This window comes from Saccostrea echinata, unplaced genomic scaffold (genome assembly GCF_033153115.1).
Source record: "Saccostrea echinata isolate AGI-Se365-2 ecotype Australia unplaced genomic scaffold, CSIRO_AGI_Sech_v1 ptg000009l, whole genome shotgun sequence".
Classification (NCBI taxonomy): domain Eukaryota; kingdom Metazoa; phylum Mollusca; class Bivalvia; order Ostreida; family Ostreidae; genus Saccostrea; species Saccostrea echinata.
This window is the reverse complement of record NW_026889758.1, coordinates 36,947,047-36,964,336: the sequence shown is the minus strand read 5'-3', so window position 1 is coordinate 36,964,336 and position 17,290 is coordinate 36,947,047. Positions and strand designations below refer to the sequence as shown.

Here is a 17,290-nt window from a genome sequence, read left to right as displayed (position 1 = left end):
ACAGTATTTAATTCATGTCTTTGCCAGGAGAGCTGTGCTGGAAACCTCGAGTGATTGTATCGAGCGATACATATAAATTGTTTCTTCTCCGAACTTGCCACGAAGGCTCCTTAAGCTTTCCATGAAAGTTTATTTAAAAAAAAGTACCTGATGGAAAAGCTATTTTACATTTTATGTAATTCATATACTGAATTGACATCAGTTCTATGGTAAAGTAGTGTAGCTACAATTCTACAGAAGCAAAGTTTAGCTATTTAGGGCTCATTTACCAGTCCGCTCTCAAAAGATTGGCAGGTGTCTTTGTGCTTCCATCCCCCACTTGGGACAAATAATTACTTTGTCATACAATGTTGTTTCAAGATTAAAAATATATTTTGTATTCCATGGAATTGATTGTTCTCTTTTGGTATTATAATTATTTTTTACAGTAAAGTTATACACAATTGTAAATTGTTCTCCATAAAGATTATTTTTTACATTATATCGCACAACGTAAAAAATACGTAAAGATGAATCAGTAAATGGACTTGATGATATTACAAATATATATATTTCTCATTAATCTAGTAGATATGCCTTTGTATTAAAAAACGATAAAATTAATGTATAAATGTTTGATCATCCACAGAGATTGTAAAGAAATAATCTATGTTACCTACCTTGAAAGAAGAAGAGAAAACGTCATCCTCAGGGACATTTTTAACCTATTATTAAAAGAGTCAATTAAGAATATTTTACATTATAAAATATACATAAACATATTTTCCTTCATTGAGCCTCCAGGCTTTACTGTGGTTGAAATGGAATATCATGTCACACTTAGTCCACGTGTACCTTCTTTTAAAGTAATCAAAATAAAAGATTTTTCACACCTGAGTGGTTGTCATGCCTTATATATACCTGTAACTGACCATTGTCCGTGTCTTTCGTGTTACAGGCCCACGTGTATCTGGCCACTCACGTAGTGTGTGGCAGTATATACTGCGAGACAGTATAAATGATTTAGAAGCTGTTATTATGAGTTTATAACATATTTTCAGTGCAAAAAACTCTGTTTGGTATATCTTTAAACAAGATGCCAAAATTATCAGAGTCCAGTTCCGAAGACGAAGGGAAAACTCCCACTGACGTTGTGCAATTATTCGCTTCGGAACAAGAGTCGGACTTAGAAAATCATCTGAATGACGAAGAAGCAGCTCGAGAAAATTCGAGTCGACCAAATACGAGAAGTAATGTCAACGCTTCCACATGGACGGGCAAAGGCCCGGGAAAAAACAAGAAAGGTAAAGCCCCAGTGAAAAAAGTATCAAAACGTAAAAATGATGAAAAACTTACATCAAATAAGAAACCAATATAGGATTTCAATCCATTACAAATTTATTCACTTTTGCAAGAAATCTTACGGCGATCAGATAATAATTCTAACTTTCATGAACAAGAGAGTGCGGAATGTAGTACTTCCGGGTTGGACCAATTTCCAATGGAAGATTTAATTCCGGAAATGAAAAATGAAAATCAAACTTATGAAATTTTTTCAACAGATAATGATCCCGAGATTGTTTTTGATGATGAAAAAACTGAATTTAGCATGCCAAAAATATTCGAAGATGAAACAAAGTTTTGTGAACCTATTTCAGAAAATATTTCCAAGTTCATAAAGATGGGGTGTACCCAAAAGGCTGACATTTCCAAGTACATTGAGGAAATAAAAATTCCTGAAAATTGCAAAAATTTGATTCCCCCATGATAAATTCTGAGATTTGGAATAATTTATTCCCTAACGTTCAACAAAGAGATAAAACTCTACAAGAAGCTCAGAAAGTCATGGGAGTATCGATTGTCTCAATGATTGCATTAGCAGAAATGTTTAAAACAAATAAAGTTGAAATGATAAAAGCAAAGAAATCTGTGTCGGACGCTGTAATGTTGGCGTGCAATGCGATGTATGAAATGAACATTAAAAGGAGGTATATTTTGAAACCCTATGTTCAAAAACGTTTTCAGCAGTTGTGTTCAGCTTCAACTTCCATCGAGGAAAAAACGTATTTCCTAGCGATATAACAAAAAGGATGAAGGAGATAAATGATGCGTCAAACATTAATGAACAAATAACAGGCCAATCCATGTTTCAGTCAAGATCAGTTTCAAAAAACTTAAGGGGGAGACCTGCATACAGAGGCAGGGGAAGTTATACGAACAGTTGTCAAACATTCCGAGGAAGATCAAACCGGTCAAGAGGCTTCAGAGGGACCAGAGGAAGATACCAGACACAGTTTTAAATGTAAGTAAAAATTTATCTACATTTATTGCTGGGGGGTCTATCGGACCATTTAGATGAATGGGAAACAAATAACATCTGATAGGTGAATTTTAAATACTATCCTAGGCGGATATAAAATAGAATTTGAAGAAAAGCCTTTTCAGAACAAAATACCACAACCAATAAAATTTAATGAAATTCAAACTGATATAGTTGATAAAGAGGTTTCTGAGCTTTTGTCAAAAGGGGCAATTTCGGAGTCAAATTTTAAGGAAGGAGAATTTATTTCAAATATATTCGTTGTGGAAAAGAAAAATGGAAAATTTAGACCAGCAATTAATTTAAAAAGTTAAATGAATTTGTTCAGTATCATCATTTTAAAATGGAAACTTTAGATATGGTTTTGTCTTCAGTGAAAAAGAATTCTTATTTTGTTAGTGTAGATCTTAAAGATGCATATTTGTCAGTCCCTATTTTCAAAGGTGATAGAAAATACTTGAAGTTTTTATGGAAGGGAGTGTTGTATCAATGCAATGCACTATTTTTTGGTCTGGCTTCAGCTCCTCGAGTTTTTACTAAGGTTATGAAACCAATTTTCGCTTTTATTCGACAACAGGGCATTTCATCATTCTTTTACATAGACGACTCATTGATAGAGGCAGAAAATTTTGTACTTTGCAAACAAAATGCAAATTATCTTGTGAAATTATTGGAGAAACTTGGTTTCTTCGTGAATAGAGAAAAATCTGTATTAATCCCAACCACTAGAATTAATTATCTAAGTCATTTCATAGATTCTGTGGATTTTAAAATTTACTTACCAGAAGAAAAAAATTGGAAAAAAATACGTTTACTTTGCGAAACGTTACTCCTCAAAAAGATACAAAAAAATCAGAGAAATAGGTAAATTAATTGGTCTTTTTACCTCATTTATGTATGCAGTGAATTTAGCTGGATTATTTTCCAGATATCTTGATAGAGATAAGGTGGAAGCTTTGAGGACATCAAATAATGATAATGATAGTGTTATGATTCTTTCTGAATCTGCTAAAAATGAAATAGAAAAATGGGAAGTTGATAAGGAATCCTCAAATTCGATTTTATTTGGAAACTTAGGCCTCAAAGTCTGGATGGGGGGCAAGTTTAAATGGAACTTCTACTGGGGGTAGATGGACTACGGAGGAGTCATTATTGCATATAAATATTTTGGAGCTTAAAGCTGTAAAATTTGCCCTTCAGAGTTTGTGTAATGATCAGAAAGATATTCATATATGTATAAGGTCAGATAGTAGTGCTGCTGTTTCATACATCAATAATCAAGGAGGTTCGGTAATTTCATTATTTGAGGAGTCGAAAGAGATACGGTTGTGGTGTGATGATAGAAATATTATTCTTTCTGCCGTTCATATAGCGGGAAAAAAATAATATTATTGCAGATTATATGTCTAGGACGTTTAGAGATTCAACAGAATGGAAATTAAATGAAAAGGTTTTCTGTGCTATTTGTAGATCACCATTTTTTCCTGATATTGACCTTTTTGCCTCTAGATTAAACAAGCAGTTGGATAATTATATATCTTGGTTTCCTAACCCACAAGCATGAACATCAGATGCTTTTACGGTGAATTGGTCAGATTTTAATTCTTATATACTGAAACGCAAAAGAAACGCAACAAGCAGTAATCTACAAATATTTGAATTTTTTATCTAATGATTTTTAAAAATGAATACAGTAAGATAAAACTCGATTCATAAACATCAGAGATTTGATAAAAATGTTATATTATAACCTACTAACTTTAGAAAGTTATACATGAATGTTAACCCCCCCCCCCCCCGGCCATTCAATTACAGCGTGCAAGACTGCCATTTACAACCGTTGCAGCTTGATTTCTACGATGCAGTAGGTTCATCAATCTCGAGCTATGGGCGAAAGAAATATTCTTTGCCATTTTTAAATGCCTGTTTTTTCAGATGATGAGGTCGAATTTTCTCTAGCCAGCTGCAGTGTTATACCCTTGGACTTCCGGTCCAAGGACTGTCATTCATGCTAATGATACGTAAAAGCCTGTTGAGGCGTGATGTGTTGCATATTTGCATCTGCAACTCTCCATCACCTTTATTTTGAGATTTTCCAGCTAGAGCAATGAAAATGCGTACTTAAGTCATTTTTAGGAAGCCTTGGCATCGCTTACGGAAAAGAAAGAAGAATTTATTTTTCGTAACGTTGTTTCAGTACTTATGATGAACAGATACAAATTCTTAAACCCCCATATTATTGCCAAATATTTTGTTAAACATGCAATTTTTGATTTCTGTTAAGCGGACTCAAACTTAACTTCCGGTAATGGTATGAAAATCATTCAACCGATAAATTACCGATATTTACAAAGTTGAAGATGTCCTTACATTTTAGATACAAAATTATATCTTATATATAATATTTCCCCCTAAAATAGAATGTTGCGTTTCTTTTGCGTTTCAGTATATATTTCCTCCTTTCAGTTTGATTGGAAAGATCCTACAGAAAATAGAAGACGACAAGGCGAGCAAAGCTATTCTTATCGTACCAAAGTGGGGAACCCAGTCTTGGTTTCCAAAACTATTAGGAATGTTAATAGCCAATCCAATTCAACTTCCAGTCAGACCAGACCTATTGCGTTTAGTACACAACAATCAGTTTCATCCCCTAAACTTAAGAAAGTTGTTTCTATGCGCTTGTCTTGTATCAGGAATAGACTCAAAAATACAGGGTTATCAGAAAATTCTATCAGATATATCACTCAGTCATGGAGATCAAGTACAAATAGAAAATTTGACTTTATTTGGCATAAGTGGCAAATTTGATGTGATCAAAGGAAAATCAATTCCATGCAACCATCTTCTTATGAAATAATAAATTATCTGTCCAGTCTAGCAGAGAAAAAACTTTCTTATAGTACTATTAATGCACACAAAGCTGCAATAATTGAAACAATTTCAGCCTGTGGAAATTTTTCATACTTACAGAGTCCAATTATTATTAGATTTATGAAGGGTGTATTTCTTAATAATAGACCAAAACCAAAATACACTGTTACATGGGAGGTTAGCAAAGTTTTGAATTATCAGAGAAAACCACACAGATATAAATTTCTTAAAGTTTAATGGCGAATAATGGCCATGGCAGCACTACAATTTTCAGTTATAAGCAATTACAGTTAGTTACTGGTTACAGTCGTAACCAAGGTTACCGACCCAAATACATTGGGCGATTTTGGCAACCCAAATGGCAAATACATGTAAATGAAAATCCACAAGAAATAGGCAAATATAGAAATGAATATGAAATAGGCAAATATACAAATGAATCTGTTAAACAACCTACTGGCAAATAATGCATTGCAAATGTTTCATTCAGTCTGACACAAATAAGCAAATTGAAATTTCACACATATTGAAAATAATTATGAACAGTTGTAGCGAGCCCTGGGAACAGATGCTCACTAAATATAACCCTATTTAAGTTCAGCTAAAGATTGCGTAGTCTTATTCCATCCGTTATATACAAATTGGGAATCGTACGAAAATCATTTACATGTAAGGCAATAGTGAGTCCTAGGGTCAGATACTCACTACACATACAAATCACTATTCAAGTCCAGCGACAGATTGTGGAACGCATCTTGGGAATTGTAACTTCATTGGTGCTGGTACAGTAACAGTTGGATACAGGAACAGCCATCGAAGGTTACAGCCATGCAGTGCGCCATGACGAAGTAAGGTATTGAACTAAGAGATGTACAAGGCTGAAAATAGAAACAAGAGGCCCAAGGGCCTTAATGGTCACCTGAGTATAATACAACAATTTAGAGGATCCATAGAGTATAAAATGACTTGAAAGGTGAAGCTTTGTTGCCCAAAAGCAAGAAAAATAGGGTGATCAGGATTAACAAAATAATTAGTCTAGTATTCATTAACAGTTCATAAATTAGGTTCTAATCTGTTCCCCATTTTTATCACTCTCACCAGACAGTATATTAAGAAACTATCAGTGCTTCTGTACTCTTTTAATTCCTTGTGGAAATCTCTTACATTGGCCTGAGTAAGACTCTTGGTCTTTGATGAATATTTAAGGTACTGGTATTCCATCCCTAATAGCCTCAGATTCAATGAATTTGAATACATAACAGATGTGTACGGGTGGAATACTCAGTATATTTAGACATAATCTACATTTATTACTATTAGCATGTAAGAATGGAAGTGTCCTAATTTATGACTTGACCTTTGTTGAAGAGTTATCTCCCTCTTTTTTTAAGTAATAAAAATCAATTTTAAAAAAATATACGGTAAAAAAATTGTTTTCAATTGTCATTCTATTTCTAATGATTTAATGGATCTTTCCACCACAGTAGTTATTGATATTCTTATTATCTGAATTTTTATTTTAAAAAAATCGCTTGTCTCCATAGACTTCAATGCAGTTTCTATTAATTAAATACTGCTTAGTTAATTAGGTTTTGGAAACTTTCACTTGGTAAATCCTTTTCTACTGTAAAGTTCTTTGAAGGAATGCGGGTGGTTACGTTCCGATGACTTGTTCGACCCGCGTGGTTTCGACACAAATCCATGTTCGACCCGAGTGGTTTCGTTCCAAAGCAATTAATTAACAATTAATTGCTTCGGAACGAAATTAATTAACACTTTCAAAAGTTTTACATTTTATTTTTTCGTCCACAATTTTTTTTTATATTGACCACGTATAACTGTGTTAATTATCGTATGTAATTAAATTTGGAGAAACGTACATTGTTCAGACAGTGCATATGTGATCACGGTACATTTGAAGAAGTATTTGATTAATTTTTATGGAAAATTGTTCAAATATAATTCATTACTAAATCAAATTTATCAACATTCATGCTCCGCGATAGTAGAAAAAAATGTTAGGAAACCTGCATGTTGACTACACATACGGAAACAACTACCTATTGACACGCACATCTCTGAAGCCATACAATATACAGCTACCGGATATCCATTTGTTTACCGCACAGTGTATACCCCTGTACTCAGGTATTGACATGTAGGGATATATATTAGAGTAGGTCGAAACCACTTGGGTCGTAACCACGCGGGTCGAACACGGAATCGGAACGTAACCACCTGACACCCTTTGAATTAATATCAGAGTATTATATACGTGATTGATATTTAAGGATAGAGAATTAGTTCCTATTAGGGATGGAAAACCTTAATAAGACAAGTCTACCTGATCATTAAAACTATGAAAGTACTTTTTGTTTTATACAAAAAAAATTCTTGCATAATTCTCTTATTCTACTAACCTTTCAAGTACATTATTTACAGTGATTAATTATCAAAAGTAAATGGCAAAGGGGAATAACTCCTCTCAGTAGAATACAAATTAATAGAGCCCTGGCCTGGACTAGAACACTTGACCAAATGGTCTTGATGTTCAAAAATCTGGTAAAAATACCCTTCCTTATTAAAACTTTTACTCTTTTTGCCTCTGATATGCCCAGGTGCAGAGAAGATTTTTAAAGCATTAATGCATTTTCACTATATAATAAATAGAGTCCCGCCCTAACATCAGAACCTCTGATCCAGGGGTCATGAAATTCACAAATTTGGAAAAGGCATCCTTGCTTATCATAACCATGTATTTGTTTAAATAATACCCAGGAGAAGAGAAGAAGCTTTTCAAAGAAATAATGCACTTTCACTATATGATCTATATAGCCCCACCCTAGCACCAGAACCCCTGACCCAGGGGCCATGAATTTCACAATTTTGGTAGAGTCACTCTTGCTTATCATAACTATGTATTCAATTTGTTTCAATAATACCCAGGAGTAGAGAAGAAGATTTTCAAAGAAATAATGCACTTTCACTATATGATCTATATAGCCCCGCCCTAACACCAGAACCCCTGACCCTGGGGCTATGAATTTCACAATTTTGGTAGAGTCACTCTTGCTTATCATAACTATGTATTCAATTTGTTTCAATAATACCCAGGAGTAGAGAAGAAGATTTTCAAAGAAATAATGCACTTTCACTATATGTTCTATATAGCCCCGCCCTAACACCAGAACCCCTGACCCTGGGGCCATGAATTTCACAATTTTGGTAGAGTCACCCTTGCTCATCATAACTATGTATTCAATTTGTTTCAATAATATCCAGGAGTAGAGAAGAAGATTTTCAAAGAAATAATGCACTTTCACTATATGATCTATATAGCCCCACCCTAGCACCAGAACCCCTGACCCTGGGGCCATGAATTTCACAATTTTGGTAGAGGGCTCAATGTTTATTACAATCATGCCAACAGTTTGACTGCTTGATGTCCAGGAGTAAAGAAGAAGATTTTTAAAGATTGCATTAATTTTGATGGTTTTTGACCCCACCCCTCAGGCCCCAGGGGGGCAGGCGCCACGAATTTCACAATTTTTGTTCCCCTTCACCCATAGATGCTATATGCCAAAATTGGTTGAAATTGGTTCACTGGTTCCAGAGAAGAAGCTGAAAATGTTCAAAAGTTTATGACCGACGGACGACGCACGACGCACGACGATGGACGAAAAGAGATAGCAATAGGTCACCTGAGTGACTCAGGTGACCTAAAAAAAAATCAAGCAGCAGCAAAATGACACCAAACAGACATTTATTTATATATATTCATACATTAATAAAGGGTGCTGGTGGGTGGGAATTTTTTAACACAGTATAAAAAATAAACAAATTTACAACTTGAGATGCAGGATACTTCTGCTTTCCTTGGTTCTCCAACGGAAAAAGAAGTCCCAAGGGTTAGACTAAAATACCGAAAGTTGATAGAACGGGGAAATACTAATAACCCAATAACCCCAAATATGGGTCTCTCTAATAACGCGATTTAATTTTCAGCAATTAAGTCGAATTATTAGAGAAAACCACACAGATATAAATTTCTTAAGGTTTAATGGCGAATAATGGCCATGGCAGCACTACAATTTTCAGTTATAAGCAATTACAGTTAGTTACTGGTTACAATCGTAACCAAGGTTACCGACCCAAATACATTGGGCGATTTTGGCAACCCAAATGGCAAATACATGTAAATGAAAATCCACAAGAAATAGGCAAATATAGAAATGAATATGAAATAGACAAATATACAAATGAATCTGTTAAACAACCTACTGGCAAATAATACATTGCAAATGTTTCATTCAATCTGACACAAACAAGCAAATTGAAATTTCACACATATTGAAAATAATTATGTACAGTTGTAGCGAGCCCTGGGAACAGATGCTCACTAAATATAACCCTATTTAAGTTCAGCTAAAGATTGCGCCAAATGGACACTATGTGTCCACCGCCACAATGGCGGTAACTGAACGCTTATGACTAAAATACCCCCCACCCCTTTCTAAAGAAAGGCAAAGCACATAAATTAAACATTGCATACCAAGACAAATGAGTATAAAACAATCATATTAGCTACATCAGTGTCTATTTAAGTGTGATTTACATTATATAGTTAGTTAAATAGAGTGCCATGGTCATTTTAAGCAGGAAAAACGCCCACCCCTGACATCATAAAATTGTGCAAAGCTTTCCTCAGTTTCAACAAATATCTTATTGCCTTGCTCCGACAAGTGCACCCCATCCTCTTTAAGCAAAGTATGATCAACCGAAGTGAGCTCTGGGTAACGAATATATCCCCCTTGTTGTGCCAGAAGTTTCGTTGCAACAAAGCTGTTAACTCGAACCCTTGCTTTATTAAGAGCATGGTTGTCCCTAGCATTACGCCAAATCAATCTAGGTAATATCTGAGACCAAATAATTTTGGTGTTTGGTAACAGAACCGAAATTGAATCTAAAGAATCATTTATGCTATAACGCAAAACACATGATGGAATTTGACCAATGTCGTTGCCACCACAATGTAGAACCAGATGTTGTGGGGGATCTTCATACCTTAACATTAATTTGATTTTAGGGAGGAGATGTCGCCATTTCATGCCGCCTTTTCCCTGCCACCAGATATTAGCCTTCAATGTGGATACCCAAGATTGGACCCCCCATTTTGTCTAGCATAACCAAAAGCATGCCATATTATTGACGATCCAATAATCCATATTCTTACACCTTCTGAAATATATGTGAACAAAAATGAATATATTTGAAATAACATTTTCCAGACTGGTATTAGAAAACCTATCAAGCTATTCTGCTTGAGGTGCTAGAAGTAATACAACCAATTGAATCTTTAGCCATCAATCAAATTTGAGGTTGGTATTCTTATATATCTCTTGTAAGCTTTTGATCCCCAACGACCCAATTCTTGAATTTGATCATCTGACACGTCGTTAATAGAAGCTGTTGTGGCACCACCTATCCTAAAGGAATGTGACTTGTACTTATTATTGTCTACCCCAATGCATGACAAAGACTTTTTCAAAATGGCATTGAATTGATAACGTGTTAATGGTGACTTGTCGAAGTGACAGAAAAAAGGACCATTAGTCACGGGACGTTGAACTGAATATTGTTTTAGTAGCTTGACTGGACATACATGTATCTTTCCCTCAACTGCAGGTAGAACCAAAATAACCCCTTTTCCAAACTGGTCAGTTTTAGAATGAGACAAATAAATTTTTACATCTGAATTGTCCCGAGAGAATTTGATGCTTGCGGCAACCAAGGCATGAGAACTACTGCTTTTCTTACTATCTAACACCAAATCACCAACCCTAAATAGGCCAAAAAATGAGCATGAAAAAACTGCTGAAAACAATGTAGTTTCATAGGATGATTTACAAACAATTGGGAGTACATTCAATATTTTCCCCAACAATTCTTGTGTAATTGGCAATCTAGCATCTACTGAACTTTGCAGTCTTGACATGCCTACCACCATCTTTTTGATAACAAAGTTTTGGGTGGGGTCTCGGTTACCATCAAGTTTACATTTAAAGCTTATACCTGACAGATAGGTCCTTACAGTAGCAGAAGACAGACCCTTTAATGAACAACTAGCTACCAATTCTATAATCTGTTTTTCATCAGGAGGCCAAATCGGATGTAACCCACAAGATAACCTGAAACGATCAAATTTAAGTAAACCTGTCTGATAAGCAAGTCTTGTATTTGTTGAAATTGAACTCTGAACTAATCTGTCAAATTCAGTCTGGAGATGACGGTTCGAAAGAACTCTGGAATTGATGTTGCTCCAAGTCCGCCTGAGGTGCAAGTGACCGAAAACGCTGAAACTGACAACGAGATAGAGCATCAGCAACCTCACTATGAACACCTAAAATATGACAAGCCTTGAACTGTATATTGTTTAATATGGAATGAAGTACCAAGGGACGAATTAAGCACATAACACGCTTAGACCTAGAAGATTTTTTTTGTTCAAAATTGTGACTAAGGCCTCGTTGTCCACATGGAAAACTATTTTTCTGCTGAATAACTGACTTCCCCAAGCATGATTTGCCAAAACAATTGGAACAAGTTCAAGAAATGTGATGTCCCTGATTACTTCAGTACCAGCCCATTCACTTGGCCACTTGAAAAACAACCATTGATTCCTAAAGAAAGCACCACAACCTAATTCTGAATTCCCTGCACTGTCAGTAAATAATTGGAGTTGATCAACATCTACCCAGTCAATTTGTAGAAAGTAACAGCAGCCATTGAACAAATCTAAAAATGTAAGCCACACACACAAGTCCTCCTTAACTGCCAAAGAAACCCTGATAAAGTGATGTGGTTTACAGACCCCTTGCATGATGTCATAAATACGCCTAGTGAAAGCCCGGCCTGACGGAATGGCACGCAAACAAAAGTTCAACAAACCTGCAAGAGCCTGAAATTCCTTTAGAGTAGCCTTCTTTCTTGACATAAAACTGTTGATCAATTCCTTTAAACTATTTAACTTATCAACTGGGATTCTTATCATCATTTCAACTGAATCTAACTCAAAACCTAAAAAGGTCAGGGAAGTTGAAGGCTACACTGTTTTATCATCCGCACCCGTTAGGGGACACCTAACTGCTCGCAAAGCCCCACAAACAATGACATAAGTTCATCACATGTATTGCTACCTGCCCTACCAGCAAACAAAAAGTCATCTAAGTAATGCACCACAGATTTCTGTCCCGACTGTTGCTTCAATATCCATTCCAAACATGATGAAAATTCCTCAAAAAGACTACAAGACACTGAATATCCCATAGGCAGGCATTTGTCAAAGAAAAACATATCATTTATTTTAAAACCTAAAAGCTCAAAATCTGACGGGTGAACAGGAAGCAACCTAAATGCAGACTTGAGTCCATTTTACCCATCAAGGCCCCCTTACCCAACAAACTTAGTAACCTAACAGCATCATCTAATGAGGAATAATTGACTGAGGAGAAAGATGGATCAATAAATGAATTAACACTTGAGTTTTCAGGATAAGATAAATGATGAATCAACCTAAATGAGCCATCCTTTTTCGGTACTAAACCTACAGGTGAAAGCCTAAGATTGGGAAAGGGTCTTGAATGGAATGGGCCTGCAACTCTTCCAGCATTAATTTCTTTAAATACTTTTTCCAGAATTTCAAGCTCATTATCTCAAGCTGACTTTAAATTAGAACAATTAGTAGCTACCCTTGGACCATTGTAATTTAGTTTGAAACCTTCAGAAAACCCCTTTAGCAAAATTTTTGAACTCTTCCTATCATAATCAGAGTTTTGTAAATAAGCTGCAAGAACTTCCACTTTAATTGGGGAAAAACCTAGGCCCTGCAGATTGTGGTACACTGGGGAATCGTGCTCTAGGCTGGGGGTGGTCTTGATGAAGGTACCTGGCTCCTGTATTGTAATGGGTATCTTTGACCTGAAAAATCTCGAGAAGCATATTGATTTTTAGCAAACGGGCCTGTACACATAACTGATGGATGAGGGCCGCTACAGCTCAAACATTTATGTAAATAATGGCACTGCTGTTTTACACAAACCCCATAATTGTTATAGTCATAGCATTTAAGACCCCCCCCCCCCCCCTCCCCGCTGAAGGTTTTTGCACATGACCAGTAAACGATGGTACCATGTACATTAGCCAAAGCTCCTGATCAACTATTCCCCATGAAGCACTTGAATTTTTTGCAATTCTCATTCGAAATTGCTCATCATAAAATTTCCACCCTATACCAGTGCATCTGTTAGCCCCTAGACGAACAGTGTGGATGTACTTAAGCAAGCCAAAAATTTTTGTAGGGTGTACTGTGGCATATATTGATGAGAAAATCAAAAATGCATCAGTCCACTGCTGTACATTTGTAATTTTAACTGTAGCCCGTTTCGGTTCAATCACTACTTGACCATTAGAGACTGTTAGTGTTTGCTTACCATCCATCGGGACCGGATTGGATAGAAGCTGACCTAAATCAATGTATTCGCCCTTAATAATTTTTTGTTTGATCGATTCTGTAACATTTGCCCCCAAACTACCGTATATACTATCGATCTCGTTACCTGTTGTATCTAAATTGACCTCAGATTCATTGCTGGAACTAGTGGAAGGAGTAGCCACACTTGAAGTTGTAATACTAGCTGTACAGGGTATATGTTTTCGTCTGTCGAAACTTCTGTTAATGCAACTGATCCCCTTTTTTGTTTGGGCCCACTCATAGGTGCTGACTTGGCAGCGGATTTCCGCTTCGCGGGCTTGGCAGCCGGTTTACCTCTAGGCATTTTCTGAAACTACCGACTTTAGAGTAAGAAATAAATATAGAAATCATAAAGTTATTAATATTATTATTATTATTTTTTGCTCAAATATTGTCTCAGCGTTACGACTTTTCTGTTTTATTAGCATGTGGTTTTTCAAAATCTAAAAACATCCGAAGAGTCATTTACATAATGGTGCATATACACACGAAAATAAAAATTGCTAGAAATATTCTCCTTAAATTTCAATGCAAAACATGCAAATTTTTTAACACAGTATAAAAAATAAACAAATTTGCAACTTGAGATGCAGGATACTTCTGCTTTCCTTGGTTCTCTAACGGAAAAGGAAGTCCCATGGGTTAGACTAAAATACCGAAAGTTGATAGAACGGGGAAATACTAATAACCCCAAATATGGGCCTCTCTAATAACGCGATTTAATTTTCAGCAATTAAATCGAATTATTTAAAAAGTCTTTATCCCTTGGAAAACTTGAGTTTGAAGGATCTTAACATAAAACTGTCAGCTTTACTTGCTTTAACAACAGCGCAAAGAGTTCAAGCTTTGATATCATTGGATATCAACAATATGGCTGAATTTGGTGAATACGTAGTGTTCACAATTTCAGATCTTTTGGAAACATCAAGACCGGGTCATGATTTTCAAAAAATAAAGATCAGTGCATTTCCTGATAAGAGTTGTTGTGTTTTACACACATTAAAATATTATTTGAAAGTTACTAAAGAAAAAAGGGAAACTAATAAATTATTAATATCATTCAAAACCCACAAAGAGATCTCTACATCTACAGTAACCAGATGGCTAAAAGAGGTATTAAAGCGATCTGGTATTAATGAATCAGTTTTCTCTGCATATTCATTTAAAAGTGCATTAACCTCTGCAGCATTTGCAGGAGGTGTTCAATTAAGCGAGATTTTAGAAACTGCTAACTGGGCAAATGCAAAAACATTTTATACTTATCATAAGAGAGAAACAATAAATTCTTTTTCTGATACCATATTAAGGACAAAAAATAATTGATTTTTCTAGCGCACATCAAAGGATTGTGAGGAGTTGGAGCATTCGGTTCTGGATTGAGGATAGACATTTACGGTAATGATTGGTGGATTCATTTGTGTAATGTGATGGACACTGTGCTTAAGTTTAATAATTTGTAATGTGTTAAAGTGCTTGGATTAATTGTAGTCTTTGAATAAATAATTGTTATTAAGCATAGTTGTTGTCTTGGTTATATTTATTTCAATAATTTTTAAAATTAGTTATGAAGATTCTTTCAGGTTCTAAATTTGAAATGCTTTAAAGATTCCATATAAACCAGAGTAAAGCCTGGAGGCTGAATGAATGAAAATGGAACCCTCATCCAAGCATCCTTTAGGATGTGATGGATGAGGGTCATTTCCGAATAAGCCGAAAGGCTACGAGGGTTTAAATACCCTCCCTTTCTCATTTAATAATTTTGGTATTATCTTTGCCTACCACTTATATACAAATTTAGATCCTGAAATTTTATTTTAATAATTACTTCCAAAGACACGGACAATGGTCAGTTACAGGTATATATAAGGCATGACAACCACTCAGGTGTGAAAAATCTTTTATTTTGATCACTTTAAAAGAAGGTCCACGTGGACTAAGTGTGACATGATATTCCATTTAAACTCTCGTAGCCTTTCGGCGAATTCGGAAAATGACCCTATCCATCACATCCTAAAGGATGCTTGGATGAGGGTTCCATTCTTTTATGATGAAAATTTCCATTTTTTCGAGTACGATCAATTTTTAAACCGAGGCAGGCTACTGACGGAATAGTTGATGTTACAGGGATTTCAACAGCCTCGTTTAAAGTCAGCATTTCATCTGTTTCTTATCATTGAGTCGTATTTTGGCTGACTTGCTTCATACCAATTGTTAGGCCTGTATTTTTATACTGCATTCAACTACGGAATGTTCCGTCTACCCAATCAATACATGGGGCTCACGGCGGATGTGACCGGTCGACAGGGGATGCCTACCAATCCTTGCCACCTGATCCCACCTCTGGAATTTTCAGGAGTTCGTGTTTTATGCCCTCTTCACAGAATTGTATTGTTTATCGATTACTGTTCGTTATCTTAACCTTTTTCATTTGTACCTGCACGGGTAATCCTGGATTTTTCTCCCCATACTCATAGAGCTTCCTTTTCTCCTCCAGCTCAGCACTGCGTTGTTGTGGTCGAGGATCAAACTGTGGCAGAGAGACATCATGTCGTCCAAAATAGAGGTCAACATCAGGGCGAATCCACCGAAGTATTGGAAAAACACAAGTCTTTCCGCTCTTCTGATTGGTTACTTCAACCTTTTCGACAAACCAATCGCTGAACAAACCCGCTTTGTCTCTTCGCAACTTGATTTCAGTTACTTCAGGAATATCTGTTTTGTCTTGAATGGTGAAAACATCTGTATTGCCACGTTCAAAATCATTTCTACACCAATTGTTAAGAATGGCAGGTTCTGTTTGCTTTCCTGAGCTACCAAGTAGGACGATTTCTATGTTAGCGTCTGTCCCCGCGCCCAGTTTATCCCCAGTCTTCACTTTAATATCGTACGTGATCATTGTAGATCTTTCATCAGTAGATACACATTACTCGATAAGTAGTGTAATAGATATGGGATATAGGAAATTGAATTTCTATTTCTATATCAAAACTTCGTACACTATCACCGTCTTACTGAATATTGTACCAGGATATTTCTTGTTTCCTTTAGTATGTACCCAGAGGCTTGAATTACTATTCGTCTTTTTACATTTTCTTGCCTTATGAATTTTTAAAAAGGACAAATCTAACAATAATTTTGAGCTTATTTTGAATGCAAAGATAGTTTGATGCAGCATCGAAAATAAGAAAAAAAAAACATTCTTGTTTATTTGTTGTATTTCTAAGATATGAATATTAATATATTGAAGAACACTGAAATCCATTAAATATCATCGCCGATCTATCGTTTTTTACCGTTCACAGTGTGCTTCTTTTAAACAGAACAATATTCAAATTCCGATCAGTTTTACAAATCATGTCCTATTCTTGTGATATTGTAAAGTTTTTTATTCCGTTTCAGAGATATTTTTAGAATATTGAATGACTAAAAACAGATTGCATGACGCCCTGAAATATTCTAATACACCCTCTCCGAGAAGAGGGAGGGAGGGGGGTATAAAAAAAATCAGCGCTAAATTCTGTTCTACGTGTTCCTGATGTAAAGAAATGGCGGCAAGCAAACGATTTGTTTACTGAAATCTTTAACTACGA

General features: G+C 35.6%; 1 protein-coding gene across 1 annotated transcript in view; it reads right to left on the bottom strand.

The window, feature by feature from the left end:
• LOC133182694 (polyunsaturated fatty acid 5-lipoxygenase-like) overlaps positions 1–16,596 on the bottom strand; it is a 52,390-nt gene extending 35,794 nt beyond the window's left edge. Inside the window, 2 exon segments of the mRNA XM_061317546.1 lie at positions 660–704; positions 16,135–16,596. Of these exon segments, the coding sequence (XP_061173530.1) occupies positions 660–704; positions 16,135–16,596 (507 nt within the window).
• Between the last annotated feature and the right edge of the window lie 694 nt (positions 16,597–17,290).